This window comes from Erpetoichthys calabaricus, chromosome 18 (genome assembly GCF_900747795.2).
Source record: "Erpetoichthys calabaricus chromosome 18, fErpCal1.3, whole genome shotgun sequence".
Lineage (NCBI taxonomy): Eukaryota > Metazoa > Chordata > Cladistia > Polypteriformes > Polypteridae > Erpetoichthys > Erpetoichthys calabaricus.
Window position 1 is genome coordinate 58,750,748 of NC_041411.2, and position 18,872 is coordinate 58,769,619.

General features: G+C 36.8%; 1 protein-coding gene across 1 annotated transcript in view; it reads right to left on the bottom strand.

The window, feature by feature from the left end:
* Positions 1 to 18,872, bottom strand: part of LOC114668435 (nuclear pore membrane glycoprotein 210-like) — a 367,033-nt gene that overhangs the window by 30,268 nt on the left and 317,893 nt on the right. Inside the window, 3 exon segments of the mRNA XM_051921542.1 lie at positions 3,238 to 3,361; positions 9,926 to 10,062; positions 12,888 to 13,108. Coding sequence (XP_051777502.1) covers positions 3,238 to 3,361; positions 9,926 to 10,062; positions 12,888 to 13,108 — 482 coding nt within the window.

Consider the following 18,872-nt stretch of genomic DNA (forward strand, 5'->3'; position numbering starts at 1 on the left):
AAAAAGATAGTCATAGAATTAGAGAAACAGAGGCTGAGTTTGGGTTGGGTGCTGTGGTGACACTTTATAGCCACTTGCTATGTGGTGAGGCTCAGGGCAACCAGTAATTGACAGTGCATATGTGGAAAATGTGGAATAATACCTACAAAGGATGGATTCCTTAGGGAATGAGAGTTGGACTTACTGCTACTTGTACTAAAATGCTGTGTCATTTATCTTATTGATGAGAATAATTTTCCAGCCCTCACAATTCTTGGAATTTTGGAATTATTTTTTTTTATTTTCCAAAATCAAACAGGAAGAAACATATGAACCCAGAAAATAACAAATAGACACCTTTCTTCAAAGGTAATTTGTTTGTCTAACGACATTGGCATGGATGCCTCACAGTTTACATTTAAGTGCTACAAGCCACAATTGCGATTTCTGTAAGGGGGTCAATGAAAACTGTAAATGTATCTTCACTTCCCTTGTATGAAAATCTTAAAAATATTTTTTTCTGAAATTCAATATCATGTTAAAAGAGATCCAACAACATACTTTTCTCTGTGATATTTTACTACATAACACTTTCAAGAGTCTATGACAAAAAGGAATTATTTACACCTTCATTTTTGCCATACAAATACCTCAGAATTGGTGGACAGTGTTTTATGAAATCCTAAGGACTTTAAAAAACTGCTAAAACCCATTATTTTAACATGGCTTTCTCATAGCTTCATTTTTGTGTAACCCTGATATTCTGTATATGCATTGAATTATCATTTTTATCATGGCTCTGCAATTCATACTAACCCCTACTTTATCTGCTGTTGTTTTTCCAGTTTTCTGTGGTGGTGATCTGCACCACCACAACCAAATCAAGGCACCATGATGTCCCTACATTGATGGATTGCAGGCCAGATGTCCACATGACCATCAACATCTAATTCTTCCATGTGAAGCCTGAAAACCATGAGGACTGATTAAGATCATTTATGTCAGGTAGAATGCCTAGTGGGGGCTGGGTGGTCTCGTAGTCTTGGAACCCCAGAGGATTTTGGGTTTTTTTTTTTCTCCAGCCCTCTGGATTTTTTTTTTTCTGTCCTCATTGCCATCGGACCTTACTTTATTTTTTGTTATTTAGTATTGCCTAATCTTATTTTTATAAACTTTTCTTTCTTCATCTTGTAAAGCACTTTGAGCTACATCATTTGTATGAAAATGTGCCATATAAATAAATAAATGTTGTTGTTGTAACTTTCACATCTTTATAGTGAACTTATTAGGCACATTTTAAGGCTATTTGTTTTACATTTCTTCTGAAACTCCATTGACCCAATAAGAAAATGCAGTGAAAGGTACATTTTTTTTTTATATAATTTGTAAATTATGCTTCACTTAAAAATGTACATGTCGGGATTGAAAAAAATAATTTACACTATAAAAATATCAAAGATGTTCTTTAGCCTCTGTCTTAACACATAACCTGGAGTAGTATCTTTTAAATTGTACATGAATGTCCTTTTTGTATTAAATTTTATTCCCCTTAACATATTATATATATATCTTTACTATGACTATATTTTTATAAATAATCTGACACTATGGCTTTGTTTGACATTGTTTGTTGTTATGCACTTATAATATATATATATATATATATATATATATATATATATATATATATATATATATATATATATATATATATATATAAAATATTAGTTACTGTGAATGAAGTTAGATGCATAGATATGTATACTTATTTTACAGTGCCCTTTATTTGTGTTTTTATCTGTCAGGCAAAATCTACTGAATGCACAACATCTGGTGCAAACACGAACATGAGGTGTATCCAAGCTGAAAGAGGCTTCTTTAAAGAGTAAATATAAACTTCAGCGAACACAGAGCCTCGTGTCACTGCACAGATAACAGGTTATTTAGTGAAGAATCTGATTTCAAAAGAATGAAGTTCTGGTCTTGTATTTTTGTGAAAGGATGACAATGACTTACTACCAACATAGCCTTTTTCATACATATATTATCCAATATATATAATAATATATTATATATAATAATATATATGGGGGAGTTTGGGGTTGTGTGGCATTTAACTTGTAAATAGTAAATAACTGTAAATAAACGTGTGATGGTGATTTACAACATGTCCGCCTGTCTGTGTCCAGGGCTTAGTCCACAATATATATATACATATATTGATATACACTGTATATTCATATTTGACTAGCACCAGAGTCTTTACCCAGCATGAAGCTGTGGATTATTTAACTCTTCAAAATTAGATGTTAAGTATTATAATTATGAAATTTTTCCAAATTAGTTTAAGTTATGCTTGGACAGGGACTTCCAGAACAAAGATGCAAGTTAATAAGCATTTTTTATGAACAAGGTGTAGCAATACACTAAGCAAAGGATTTATTACCTGCATAGATAAAAGAAAAACATGAAAATTTCCAAAAAATGTGCATGCAAACTGGATCAAGGCTACAAGACATGATGCCATTAGAAAAATTTCTCAATGATTAACCAAGAATACTTAAAGCTAAAGTAATGTGAATGTGTTCTTTTTCTCTTTCACGTCACCCTTTACTCCCCAAAGTCAGGATTCCCAGTAAAATCATGCAAATGCAATATTAATAATTTTTGTTAGCACTAGCTATAATATGTATGGAACAATTACTCTCTTAGCTCAACGTCTTTGCTATCCAAAAATTAATTTTGAAGTTTACACATGTATTGTACCTTCTAAAACTAGTTTAACTCAATTCAGGGTCACAGAGGTGTAGCCTGTCCTGGCAACACTGGGCACAAAATAGGAAGAAACAACCATCAAAGAGCACACACAATCACATCCACTCTGACATGGGATCAATTTAGAAAAATTTGAGGATGACTGAATACCATAGTACAGAGTGGAAAACAAATACTGACATTGCAAGAGCATACAGACTCTACACAAACAATGTCCTAAAGCAGGGTTTGAATCCAGGGCACTGGAATTGTGAGGTGGCAGAGTTAACCACTGTGCCACAGCTTTGCCCATGATGGAGCATAGCTCATTTTTTTTACAAAGAGTTATTGTGCTCCTGGTTAAAAGAGAAAAATGTTTATGAGGTACCATGACAGAGGTATCATGAAACTAAATGGGGAGATTACTCTATGTATTATATTATTCCTTTCATTATGTCCTTATAAAAAGACAGCAATTAAGATCTGAAACATCAAATTACTTACCTATTAAATTGCTTCCTTTCTCTCGTGTAGTAATAAGAGGCCGCGAGAAAACCCCACCTGCAACATTTCTTGATCCAGCAGTGCTAGCCATGACAATTGTCTTCTCAGAATAGGAAACAATCACCTTGACAGTACATTCAAATAACCATCAGTTTGATGCATTTTACGACTTAAATATTGAGCATCCTCAAAAGATTAAAATGAAAGAGAATAAGACTAAAATTAAAGCTGAACAGATTTTTCAATCAGAGATGGAGCTGCAGAATTGTAATTGACATACAGTATGTGTGAGAGAATTCTATTCCAAGTATACAAAGAGATACTTAATTTAATTACAGCATAATGGAAATAAGTTTTAAACCCATAGATGTGAAATACATTTTTGATAAAAACATTACTTTTTATATTTTTAATTAAAAATAAGCACTGGGCTACATGTAAACCGTAATAGTGCTAGTTCAGCCTTTGCAGCTGACTGACAGTGTAATTTAATGTAAGTCACTGGATTTGTCTGTGCTTCAGCTGTAAAAAAAATAATAAAGCATAAACTGTCAACAACTGAAAGGTAAAAAGAAAAAAAAGTATCAACAGGATCACCCTGGCACCCATCCAAACCAATCCAATTCCAAACTACCCTAATGACTTACGCTTATGATAGAGCCGAATTGTTAGAATAAAAAATAAATATGCTGACAATGTCTAGACGTACCAAGGAGAGAACTGCAGTACAAAGAGTGAGTGGTGGAGATGAGAACATCATGAAGAAAAACAGCTATCACCGAAATACCTGAGGCAAAGTTAGGGCTGGAAGACCCAATAATCCTCATCTCCAACAATTTGAGAAGAGTCAGAATAAGTAGAGATGCTTTTCAGTAGGTAAAAGAAGGAAATCATCTTGCTTCTAGTGAGAGGCCAGAATCAGATTGCCACCAATCATGCCCAGAGAGAACAACCTTACTCGGGCAGAGAGATAAGAGGGAGGGATGTCCAGTAGAAGGTTGGTTTGAAGATTAAAATGGGCAATAATAGAAAGGGCAGCTGAGTGAAAACTGGAAATAAACTACAAATCTGCAGAACATATGCAAAAGCAACATTAGCTTGACAGAAATTTCCCTTTTGAATGTATAGCCAGACCCATGGTAAAGTGCATGACATGGACTGAGATAAAGGCAACGGATTTAAAAATTAGAACTTTAAAAGAATCTCTTACTAAGAGACTATGTGTATCTTGGTATTTATTATTTTCGGTTGGAGCAGCAACATTTTGTTATACTGTACATTTTAGTTACATATGGTAGAAGCAATAGTAGTGCTGTGAGGCGAGATTGAAGGAGTTGAACTTTTTCAGTTTAAGCAAAATAGCATTAGGAGGGGACATGGTTGAAGTACTACAATGGATCTCAGCTGTTACTTTAAAATAAATTATGCAGCAAGAACATGGGACATTATAGGAAACTTGTTAATGGTATATTTGGAACAAATGTTAGAAAGTGGCCGGCACAGTGGCGCAGTGGGTAGCGCTGCTGCCTCACAGTTGGGAGACCTGGGGACCTGGGTTCGCTTCCCGGGTCCACCCTATGTGGAGTTTGCATGTTCTCCCCATGTCTGCGTGGGTTTCCTCCCACAGTCCAAAGACATGCAGGTTAGGTGGATTGGCGATTCTAAATTGGCCCTAGTGTGTGCTTGGTGTGTTTGTGTGTGTCCTGCGGTGGGTTGGCACCCTGCCCAGGATTGGTTCCTGCCCTGTGTTGGCTGGGCTTGGCTCCAGCAGACCCCCGTGACCCTGTGTTCGGATTCAGCGGGTTGGAAAATGGATGGATGGATGTTAGAAAGTTTTCTTCACACATAGAACCACAGCACACAGAACATAAGAGTAAGAGAAATTTGACAAAGGAGACCATTAAGTCCATCAAGTCCATTTGTTTAGCTAATAGCTATGCTGTCATAGTATCTCATCCAGATGCATCTTAAAAATTGTCAAATTTCTGCTTCAAATACAGTAGATGAGTGGGTAGTTTGTTTCAGATTCCCACAACTCTTTGAGCAAAGAAGTGCTTCCTGGCTTAAGTCTTACTTAAATACACTTTCTCTTAACTTTTACTGGTGTCCTTGTGGAGATGATTTGCTGTTTAACTGGAGGAATTTGACTAGGTCAGCTTTATTGATGCCTTTAAGAATTTTGAAGATCACCTAGGCTAGGCAGGTTTTATTATTTGAGTCTGTCAGAATACAACATGTCCTTAAGTCTTGAGATGCAACTGGTTGCTCTCCTCTATACAACCTCATGTTCTTTCTTTTTTGTGGCAGGGTGACCAGAACTACATACAATAGACCAGGTAAGGCTTAACTTGTGAATTCTATCTTCTAAGCTGAACTTCCCTCGATTTAAATTCAACAGTTTTTATGATATAACATTTTATTTGCGCTTTTAAATCGCTTCTGTACATTTTGTAGATAATGAGAACATTGCATCAATGTAAACTGCTAAATCTTTTTCAGAGGTTGCTTCTTATAGGACAGTGAGTCCCATTTTATATTTATAATTGATATTCCTTTTGTCCACATGTAGCACTTTGCACTTTTCTACATTAAACTGCAAGTGTTTGCCCAACTCTGAGGACTGTCCAGTTCTTTTATATTTTTGCTGCCTCCTAGGTATTTGATATCCCTTCAATTTTAGTACCATTTGAGAATTTTACAAGTTTACTAACTACACCAGAATCTATGTCATTAATATACATTATAAAATGTAGTGGTCCAATTAGTGATGCCTGAAGGACTTCACTAATGACAACTCCATAAGGTGCATTCTTCATCGTATCTATACTCTGTCTCCTGATGGTTAACCAACTTGAGATCCAGTTTTGTAGGATACCTCTGATGCCAATAGCCTTTAGTTTTCAAATCAATCTTTTGGTGTGGGACCGCATCAATGGCTTTTTGAAAGTTAGGTAAATTTTGGTATAATTTGTCAACTATTTCAGCAGCTTGCTCAAAAACATCTAAAAAGATTGGTTTGGCAGGATCTTTGTCTCATAGGTCCCATTGTGGGTTTTGTGTATCATGCAGTTTTCATATAACAACAACATTTATCTATATAGCACATTTTCATACAAATAATGTAGCTCAAAGTACTTTACATGATGAAGAAAGAAAAAAAAAGACAAAATAAGAATTAAAATAAGAGAACACTAATTAACAAGAATAAAAGTAAGGTCCGATGGCCAAGGAGGACAGAAAAAACAAAAAAACTCCAGACAGCTGGAGAAAAAAAATAACATCTGCAGGGGTTACAGGTCACGAGACCGCCCAGCCCCCTCTAGGCATTCTACCTAACATAAATGATCAGTCCTCATTGTATTCAGGGTTCTCATAGAAGTACTTGATGATAACGGTCACATCGACTTCTGGCCTTTAATCCATCAATGTAGGGACATCACGGTGCTTTGATCAGGTGGTGGTGGCACAGATTGCCACCCCAGAAAACCGGAAAAAGAACAGAAGAGAGAGTAGGGTTTGATTTCTCCTTGTGCATCTCTGAGGTTTCTTAAATTCTCTTCTACACTCTTTTTTTTTCTTCAGCAGCATTGAAAAATATTGCTTATTGTTTTCACGTCACTAGAATTTTTTTTACCGGTATTTATTTTTTTTACCTTTTAAATACTTTTTGATCTCTTGCTGTAGTGTTCAGTATTCCTCTAATTATCTGGCTGTTTTTTATTTTGTTGTACAGTGATAATTTCAGTTTTACATCTTTACTGATGCCTCTATTTATTCATTTTGGGAATTTCTTTAGTCTATTTGCTTTATTGATTTTTGGAATGTACTGATTTTTGAGCCTTGATCAGAATGTTTCTGAAATTACATCACCGATCATTTAGAAATACTGTGCTATTACTTTCCCATTTTGTGTTTCATAGTGTTTCATTCCTAAAATGTGGCTTTTTGCAGATTATAAGATTTTGTTTGTTTGTACATTTATGTGTTTTCAAAGACAATTTCAAATATTACTATGTTATCACTGTTGCTTAATGAATAAATTCTGTTTTTATTATTCTGTCTTTATTATTCACAAAGATGATGTCTAAACACGGGATTAAATTGCTTAGAGATCTTTATATAGACAACATCTTTGCATCCTATGAACAATTACATTCCAAATTTAATTTTCCAGCAACACATTTCTTTCACTATCTTCAAATTAGAAACTTTGTTAAGCAGAACCTGCCCGATTTTCCTCATCTCCCACCTTCCTCAATGCTGGAAAAAATATTGCTCAGTCATGAGGATTCAGACTGCATTTCTGCAATATATAAAAATATTTTACAGTCCCTTTCTTTCAAAGATAAAAAAGGACAATGGGAAAAGGATCTCTCACTCAACATATCAGAAAAGGAGTGGAAAGTAGCAATGCAGAGAATTCATTTGAGCTCCATATGTGCAAAGCATACAATTATTCAACTCAAAATTATATATCAAGCACATCTGTCTCGCATGAAAATGTCCAAAATGTTTCCAGGGCAAGATCCAACTTGTGAACGCTGCAATCATGCTCCAGCCTCACTGGGTCACATGTTTTGGGCCTGCACCAAATTAACATCATTCTGGACCAAAATCTTTAAATGCCTTTCAGACAGCCTTGATGTCACAATCCCTCCTAATCCACTAACAGCTCGGTTTGGTGTACTCCCAGATGGGCTTAAAGTGGAAAAGGACAAACAAACTGTGATTGCCTTCACTACACTATTGGCACGCAGACTTATTTTGATAAACTGGAAGAATCCTAACTCTCCTCTTTTAAGTCGGTGCGTAACTGATGTTTTATAAAATTTGAAATTGGAAAAAATCAAATTCTCACTTAAAGGATTTGTGCAGAATGTTTTCAAAACCTGGCAGGATTTAATCAAAAATATTTTAGAATAAGCTCTTAAAGCACCGAGGAAGTAAATTCTCTCCCCACTTCTTTTTCTTCTCCATTTATCTGTATCTGCCTATTAAACTCATCAATTTATTTATTTTTACTATTTTTAAGTTTTCATCTGTTGGCCATGGGCTCTTTCCCCCATGGGGTGGGGGTTGATTTGTTTTCAATCCTATTTTTTTGTAAAAATTGATCTATTTGTATGGAATGATTACAATAAAATCAATTAAAAAAAACAAAACAAAAGATGATGTCTAAACAGGTATCACCATGTACTTTATAAGTTTAAGAGGTATTTTTACTAAAAAGCACTTTTATTCACTTGCTTATTAGCTTATGAGTTTGAGTGGTTAAATCTTTCTATTTATATTGTTTATATTGTATTCATCTTATGTATGCATTGCTATTTATGTTTGTGTGATCATGTTAGTATGTTTTCTTTTTGTCTTTGTTTTTAATAATTCTTTATCTGACTTTTATTTCACACTGTTACCTTTTATTCTATTTTAAAGCACTTTGGTCAATTTCTAGTTGTTTTAAATGTGCTATATAAATAAATAAAACCAAACCAGTCATTTGCCATTAGTGCCATTTCAGTTTCCTCTTTTGTATTTATGATAGGGACTTCCCAATCAGCATTTGCATATACCTCACAATCCCTATATTCTCATTATGGCAGATATTTCTTTTGAGACAAAAAAATAATACACTGTTGCCCAAAATATCACAAATTTGGTGGTCTGTAGCACACTCAAATAACTGATTTTCTGGACTTTGTCCTCACTAACTTAACCTACAGTTGTTCTGACATTCTCTTCCTCTGCCAAGATATTATGGATCTGAGTATTATTTTTCACATAATGTGACACACCTTCTCTTTTCTTTCCTTTTCTGTCTGTCCTGAAGTATGCATAACCTCTAACACGTAAATCCTCTGCATCACTCTCATTTAGCCATGACTCCATAATTCCTATAAATATCGTAGTCGCAGGGTAATACTGTTGGCTGTAGTTCAGACATTTTGTTTCTAACTATCCTCAAATTAAGAAGCAACCATTTCATTTTAAAAATGGAAAGCTACCTGTTGTATTTTTAGCTCAAGTTTCATATGGTTGGGTTTTTTTGTTTCTTTCAATCTTCATTAGTTTTCCCCCTTCATAGATACTTGGAATAAATTACTAAGTAGTGTAATAGTGGTGATCAGGTTTTTAGGGACCTTCAGTCTCGACTTGATGTTATTTTGGACAACTTAGATGAACATGATGGATGCTTATTGAGCTGAAGGCCTTTTCTCGTCGTAGTTGTTTTAATGTTCTAATGCCTTGTGCACAGAGTACAGTAAAATTCCCACTTGCATGTCTGACTAGTATGTCACTGTGTGTTTGCTTCAACTATTATGTATTTCTATTAGTGAACTTGGCCTATAAGTAGAAGTGAAGTTTCTAAGAATAAACTGAACTGATTTCAGCTGAATTAAGGAGATGTCGGTATTATCATTAAACAATTAAGAGATCACAAATATTTAGTTCCACCTGAGGATATTTACAGACAATACAGTAACTGCCCAATGTCTTGAGATTTGTACTTAAAATGCATTATGAAAGCTAAATATTGTTGAAAAGTCCCAAATAAACAAATATCAACTGGGGAAAACATAATGGTGAAATTACAGCCAAAATAAACCTACAAACTATTGGCCTGTATGGAAATCAGTAAATATAAGCATGTCTGTCCTCATATATCAGAACTTCTTTCGGACTCACATACCTCTCTGTGTGCCTTGATCATGCCAGGAATTTCATAATAAACTGTGGTAGCTCCTGAATCTTTTACTACACCTGCACCTGTTCGTGGATCCATTTCAATGATCTGATTAGAAGAGGCACTCCATGTTCCTGAAAGGCCTGTAATGACACCACAGATGAATTATCAGGAAAAATAATTGGCACATTCCCACCGCAAGAACTTTTTATCAGAAACCAGGAACTTTTTAGAAATTCAAGAACTTTTATAGCAATCCCACCGCAGGAATTTGGGTCATTTGCAGTCCATGGTAGGTAGTCCCAGGTAGTTTGTTTTAGCTCCTACTCAATGAGTATGTATCTTACGTTTAACCAGGAACTGCCATGGGTGACAAATTCTGCTGATTTGTTGACCAAAAGCACTGGCATTGAGGCTTGCACAGCATTGAAGCAATAGTCTCCTATATGAACTTGTGGTTCTTTTGAAGAAATAAGGTGCAGGGGTCACCTGTGAACTCCTGAACGCACCTCACTTCACACCACATTACTCTTCTTTACATGTAACATATTTTGCACAAAAGTTACAATTCTTCTTGTGTGATAAAAACACAACAAATTAAAGTGGCCAGGGACCACAAGTGGCCCAGGGCATGCATCATACAGGAACTTATTGGTTCCTGAAAACAAAGTTCCTGAAGTGGGAAAACCTATAATGTGACCATAATAAAGACAACACAATGGTATATCTTCACCCTAAAACATCTCTGCATTTGAAGCATCATCTCTGTGCCAAATTCTGCAAGACTCCCGACACAGCTAGACCTACAGCTTTTCATTAACATTTATGAATAGGGAAAAGTGAACCTCAATCTTTGCTCTTATATATACTTCTTGGTTGATTCTGAGGTATGTTTAATCTTTTAGGTTTTTCTGTTATTGAAATATATCTAGCCTCATTTCAGCTTTAACTCTTTCACTGGCTCCGGGACACTAGCTTCTAGGATTTGATGAAATTCAGCTGAATCCATTTTTCTTTCCAACCACATGTATTTCCTTTGCCAGTGGCTAACACACAACCCCAGTACAAGAGAAACACTGCAGTGCTTAAGGGTCTTAACTGTTGACAAGTTTGGTAGCAGTGGTAAACATTTACTGCTCAATTGTCACTGTTGGTTGTTGGTCTTTTACATATTTGTGAATTGTTCTGTGGGTAACCACACATTGAAATTTCAATGTGGAAGACAATAACTGATAACTTCTGGTCCATTGAGGTGGGACTTGTTTTTATATATAGAGAAATTTAGAATTCATTTCCCTCGCTTCATCATCATCTTTACACTCCGTCATCTAGACCTGAACCGCAAAATGTTTTTGATGACTGCTAGCAGTGTTGAGAAAATCCCAGCACCAAACTGATCACATTTCAACAGAAGGGTAGTTTCCCTGACTCATATATGGAAAATGTAACCAATTAAATCGCCTTGGATTAAAAGCATCAGCCAAATAAGTAAATTTAGAAGAATGTATAATGTTTATTTTTGTAGGGAAACAAGGGATAGCCATTTTTTTTTTATATATGAGATCTTTTATTTATTAGTTCACTAAATATACTGCTGCACCTTAACATTTTTATGTGTTTATATTTACCTTTTTATAGTATATTCACCTTCACATTTTGTTATTTAACGTCATAGAACTGCTGATTGGTGGGATATATTTGGAAAACTTAGCGTGAAGCAGGATATAGCCTTGTCCGGATTTTTTTCCAGGCCTCCGAAGTATAGCAACCAGCCAACATATTCTGAGCTGCTCATTACAAGTAAACTTTTCCTTAACGGTTTTACTATTTTCTTCCAAATGTTATGTTTTGTCACACCAGTCCACAGAATTGTCTTCCAAATCATTACTGGCATGTCTATGGGTTGAGTTGCTTTTCTCTATTTCAGATACTGACGTCTTCCATGCTTACACTGTATAAAATGCTGTACTGTGCACAACCATTTAAACCAGTTTAAGTTAAACATTTCAGCAGGTTCTCTGCAGTGACATGTGCACTCTTCTTTGCATATCCATTTACTAGCAGGTTCTATCAAAGATTTCTCTTGATCTTCTATATTTGTCTTTGCTTGAAAAGTTCTCTTTAACATCATGTTTTTGAGCGTGGAAATTCCAAGGTTGAAGAATTTAAATTTTTGTATTAGGCTTTTCGTGCAATATACATTCTTTGTTTTTAGGTTTTCAGCTGGCTGATTAGAGCAGTCCATGAGAGTAGGCACAAGATACTGAGAGGCTGGAAAAGTGAAAGTACTTTTTTCATCCATGCAATTGTTTTCACTTTCTGAACCTTTAAAAAATAAATATAAATGTACCAAGCAGGTGTCTAAACCTTTAAATGTGACACATTCACTTTTATTTGTTCAGCCTGTAAAATTCAGCTGATAAATAGATAATGTACTTTAAAATGGGCAGAAAACATAATGTTTAGGTCTGTGTCCTGCATGGGTTGTGGTAACTTTCCTTTCAGCCAGAGAATCCGTCTGGTTGGCCAAACAGTTGCATACAGCAGTAAGTTTCCATACACAAACACTTTAGTATGCACAACCTGTCTGAGTGCCATCTCGTTAGTGTTTGTATTGGTCAATTGTCATAATGTATCTGAATTAGATGATTACGCAAGAATGTTCTTTGTGTAGAGACATGGTTACAATGCAAATACTAGTGTACTGGCTATTTCTGCGACATTTTGTGTCCTTTGTCAGCAGTCTGGGGTGCAATTATCTCTTCTTTTGGGGTTATGTTGTACAGGGCAGGGAAATACTTTTTTTTCCCAGTCTGAAATTACTGTAAGTAGGTGATGTCGTTTGATTCTCATAAGATGTCATCAGCAGGAGATAGACATTCCAATCATGCTAAATAAGGTATGAATGAAGATAGTCTGCCTTTTTAATTTAAGTGCTTACTAAATTTTAGATATTCTTACTACCTACCTTCTTGGTTCACCAGTGATGAGCTGAAGCAGATAACATCCCCAACCACCAAGTTCTCTGCTTCATCTGGCATTATGGCATGCTGGACTGGCAATGCCACATAGTCTGCAATGCCAGGGTGCTCAGTGTCCCACACTGCCAGTATGGTAAACCCCACATTTACAGTACGGACAACAAAGCTGTTGTTGGTCGCTCCCTTTCCTACAAGCACAAGATCATCTCTACAGAGAAACAGACAACAAAACAGCCCATGAATTATTCAGAACTACCAGTGCTTGCTTCAACCAGAAACACAAAATTCTGTGACATATTTTAATTGCATTTAAAGTTACTGCTATCTTGATATACTAAAATCAAAACAAAAAGAGAACAGGTGTGATGAACATACACTGAAAGGACATGGTTGTTAGTTGCATCTACCTAATACCACCTTTGGATAATCTGTAGAGGCAAGGGATAAAAAGGTATGTTATATAGTTGTAACAAATTAGGTGACAGTGAGCTCCTTCTCTTGAATAGCTTTGCCCTGTTTCATCCTACAGATGCTCAATTTAATTATAATCTGGAGATTGTGCGATCAGTGAACCCATTCCAAGACTTCCATAATCTTAAAAATCCTGTTTAAAAGCCCATTATGTTGATGCAACACTACTACCAAATAAAGGTTCATCTGACTAACAACAGGAACTTCTGATATACAAATTCTGCTCTTTCAGTGGAGTAATAAAATACACGTCACTCCATTACGCTGCCCCCTAACTGCCTGAATTGCCTTCAAAGTATTGCTGACATTTGGCATGAAGGGCTCATAAATTCAAAGGACTGTGATCATGTTCTGGACGACTATTATATCAGCCTTCATTGTTGATCAGATAACCCAGGGCTCATAAAACCAGACAATGTTCTCCCAGTCCCCCAGTGTCTGGTGTTTGCACTCAGTAGGTCACAGCAATTTCACCTTTGTTTTTTTAGGCAGACAGGTGTTACAGTTAAGCTTCATTTTTATTTTTTTGTTTCTTAATATAATTTGTGGGTCATTGAATCAATTTCTGATATTCACAATTTATTCTGAAGTTGTTTAAATTTAGTTCCAAAGTAGTCACATCTTTTCTGACACCATTATGTATTTATCATGGGTGCCATCATTTTCTAGGCTCTTTTTTGTACTGTTGCCAGGGTGGCTGCCACCACAGGATTGCTGGATGTCATCAGATCAACAGTATAAATGTCTGTAACACACACTTCCTGGTTGTCTGAGATTCCATTAAAGATTGTTTTGTGTGTTTCACTGCTTAAGAATTCTTGGTTTAGATCCTTTTGTATTGTTTTCTCTACTGTATTTTGGGCTTAAAATGTTGGTTTTGCTTTTTAGTTTAACTGACTTTGATGTTTTGACCTTGATGTCTTTAACTATGTTTCATCTTCTGGTCCTACATCAAATCTAAAATATTTCTTAGTGTTCCTATGCAGGGTAGCAGGATCTGGATGCTATACAATGATCATTTGCCATACCCATTCATCAGAAGGTATAAGAAGCAATGTCATTTAATCTGAAGCATCACTGCTGTATGTCACTATAAGTAACATTAGTCTTACTGCAGCCTACAAGTTACCTCGCACAAGGTGTATCAGCATACATTGGTCCTTTTGAACAATGGCCCATTTCTGAGCACAGGACTACCTTTAGCTGATCTGTTTTCGGTGATGACCTATTCTTAAAAACATCTGTAATGTTGTTGAGAATGAAAACCCTTGCTTGGATTTTTGTGCTGATACAGTCTCACTGGTGTGCCTGGTGCCCGGTTCAATGGGCATTATTCATTAGTCTTCTCTATTCTCCTTTTAAGTTGCACTTGAACTGTTGATGTCTGCCTACCAGCCTTATAACAGTATGCACATATAAGGCTGTGACTAACTGCCATTGGCAGGGCAGTTGTACCAAACAGAGTGGAAATTCCATCCATCCGTCCATTATTCAACCCGCTATATCCTAACACAGGGTTACGGGGGTCTGCTGGAGCTAATCCCAGCCAACACAGGGCACAAGGCAGGAAACAAACCCCAGGCAGGGCGCCAGCCCACCGTGGGGCACACACACACCCACACACCAAGCACACACTAGGGATAATTTAGAATCGCCAATACACCTAACCTGCATGTCTTTGGACTGTGGGAGGAAACCAGAGTACCCGGAGGAAACCCACGTAGACACGGGGAGAACATGCAAACTCCACGCAGGGGGGACCTGGGAAGTGAACCTGGGTCTCCTAACTGCAAGGCAGCAGTGCTACCAACTGCTCCACCATGCCGCCTGAATGGAAATTAAAAATGCCTATTTCAGATACCTTTCTTCTAAAAATTAACTTAAATAGTTACTATAGGATATCTCAAACTCATTATTCAATAATGTCGATGTTGCTCATTACTAAAACTGCATAATTATCATAATATGGTTGATTTGAATGTGTTGTTATCCAGATATATTCAATAGATAGTGAAGTAGTGGGGAAACGTGAACAAGATTGTTGGAGGTTCACACATTTGTTTATGTAGTTTGCACATCTCCTGGATATTGGCTTGGTGTGATACAAGGGAAACAAGCTGAATGTTTTATAAAAAGACTGAATTTAATAATTTGCAGTTAATTGCACTGTACTAACTGAGCTTTAGAGCAGGGGTGGGCAACTATTTTTTATGGTGGGCCACATGACAAAACCAGATTGTTAAGGAGGGCTGAACATATTCTGTCAACTGTTACATTTCGGTAAACGTGTTGTATTTCTTTTTTTCACCATAATAAAATTAAAACAGACCACATATTTAGAGATTTTGTTTCGATTTAACAAACCATGAAACATACGCACACTATAGCATGCTTTCTAATACAATCTACAATCCCTGATTGTGTAAAATAAAAAGAAAAACAAAATAAGAAATACATTTTATTGCATTAATCATTGATAAAGTATTTTACAGTTTCTGTACCGCTGACAACTTGGTGGGAAGAATGAAGTTTTTGATGAGGTTCAACTAATACACTGAAGTCAGGTGTAATTTCTGATGTTGCTATTCGCAGTGCAGCAGACAGATAGTCATCACTGAGAGAAGATCTGTACCTGAACTTGTTGAATTTCATTACTGATAATATCTGTTCATATATGTATGTTGATCTAAAGAGGACAAGCATTCTCTGAGCTAGTCTTCTCAAGGGTATCTAATTCTCCTATTTGAGAGAATTGTAGCTGCCAGCAATGCATTAGACTGCAAGTCTATAAGTTCAAGTTATACAAAACTGGGATCACTGTCCACATTACATGTAAAAGGAGAGGAGATTTTGATCATTTCAGTTTCCACTACTTTGAAGTCTTCAAATCGCCTGAAAACTCACCATACTGTGCCTGGAACATGGCTGAATACCCGTTAAGCCGATCAGCAGATTGATTCTTCCCTCTCACTGTGTCAATGTGTTCCTCTCTACTTGTTGAGAAGCAGCAGCTTCCTCATGAAGGCCTTGACAAGGCTGTGCATTTCATATGCATAAAGAACTTTTACCTTGTAGTTTTGTGTTCAGTTCTTTCATAAGTGTAGTCACATCAACAGTAAATGCTAAATCTGATAGCCACTCAGTCCTGCTTAGTTCAGGGATGTGATTTCCCTTCATTTAACAAAACTCTTGAATCTCTGATTTCAGATCTTAGACCTGTTTGAGCACTTTGCCCAAGCTTAGCCTCCTGATAGCTGTGTGGTAGCCCAGATCAGTCTAATCAGTCTCAGACTCCTCCAGCAGTGTAATAAACTGTGATTTAATGCCCTAGCCCTAATGAAATTTTGCAGTATTTATTACAACATCTACAACATGATTAATTTTCAGTATTGATTTATATAGCACTTGGTGAATAATACAATGTAAAAATATGAGTTTTTCTGCTGGTTTAATCTCAGCCACTTTTTCCTGCATCCTATATTTTTACCTGTAAAATTATGAGAACCATTAGTTGTCACACCAACTAACTAACTAACCACATACTGACTTCAGTAAATAAATCCTTCCCGGATTTTGTCCATTTCACTGACTGCATTGAAGCCAGTTCCTCTGTTATTTCAGAGACTTTCATTATTCCTTTCACAAAAATCAGCAACTGAGCTGTGTGATGGAACATCACAGCTTTCAATCGAGGCCAAGGAAAAGTCATGGACATTTTACACCGTGCGTTTCAGCTGTAGTACGGGATTCTCTGTAATTTCCTCAATCCGTCTTGCAACCGTTCCCTGTGAGAGGGACAGATGTACAAACGCATCCTTCTTCTCTGGGCAGAAGATTGCCTCCAACTTCAATAGGCACAAATTCTCCATCAGAAAACAGTTTGCTTCTTTTGGCAATTTTGTGAGCTAATATAGTATAGCTGGTTTTTACTGTTATTTCGTTTGCTGCTGGAAGCTTTTTAAAAACATTTTGCTTTTTTCGCAGTTCAGCTAATAATTTCTCTGCAGTCCTCACCTTCTTCTCTTCAGATGAATTTCTGTAGTTTTTGGTGTGCTTGATCTTGAAGTGACAGTTCAAATGGTATTACGTAAATTCAGTGATGTGCTCTTTGCATACCAAAACAGATTGCTTTACCACTAACCTCTGTGGAAAAAATACTTAATAGTCCAGGATTTGTTGAATGATCAATTTTCTACTGCTCCATTTCTATTTTTTACTGCTCATTTTTGTTGTGTCTTTGCACAAAATGCAGACGGGATGAAGATTAACAACAGGTGTCATCTTCCTTTATTCAATATAACACGAGCAATTTCTGTATCAAGCCTTTCTCTGATGCAATCTCCTGCAGTTTCCCACACCTTTCATGGGTTAGACAGAAACAGAACATGGGCTACATAAACCCTGCGGGCCTGGTCTGTTTCAGAGACTATGACAAACTGACCACTTTGTATGTTTTGTTTTCTTCTTTATTTCGTATAGTATCATTAAAAAAAATTCATCATGCTCTAAATTCAATAGTTTCAAGTGAGCACCAGATACTTTTAAGTGAGCACCAGATACTTTCAACTGCACAGTAACTGAAAAGGGGATACATACCTATACATAATTTCTGATGCATATTAGTTCTTTTCTATAGTTGCACTTAGGAAAAATGGAAATTGGAGAGTATACTTTCAGCTTGATCTTAAACACAAAGACATAGTATTTGTTCTTGCAGTTTGTCATGGATACATTATCACTGAAAGGCATTTAAAACATATATTGAAGTCTGAAGGCCTATTTCGTCGTAAGGTCTATAGCAACATTGGGGAAATTATTGTGTTTATACAGCAACAATTGCAAAGCTCAGGTCAGCTTCATGGCTACTGATGGATGCAGACAAAATATCAAAAAAATGGTTTGCATGTGAAGAAGAAGATTTTTGTCTGATATTGAAGGCGCTAGATGGGGTTTTCCTAATGTGGTGGATGGCCGGGTCCCATGCCCGGCCGGGACGCTCCTTCGATGTATGTCCTGGGGGAGCAACCATGGGCTGCTCAATACCTCCCCCGGGATGCTTGGTGGCAGCCTCCCTGGCTAACGGTCGTGCCTCAGCTTCCCGCAGGACTCCATTGGAGATGGAGTTCTCCACAGCCCTGTTGGGATCTGGGGTGGCCGCCAGGGGGCGCTGCATGGGTCCCTGAGCCCAGCTGGACTAATCTTCAGCCCCACCCGGGAGTGGAACCGGAAACAGGTGATCAAGCACCTGGCGCACTTCCGAGTGGGCCATAAAAGGAGCCAGCAACCACCATTCAATGGCCAGAGTCGGGAGGAGTGATGGTGCCAGATGGAAGTATTGTGTTGGAAGAGAATGTTTTGGGACTGTTTTGTGGCTGGGGGGTTACGTGGAAGATGTACCCTCCAGCTGAAGAAAATAAAAGTCTTTGCTTTATTTTATAAGTGCCTTGGTGTCAGTCTGTGTCGGGTCGGGCGCAATATTACGCTTTCGTTACACTAAGTGC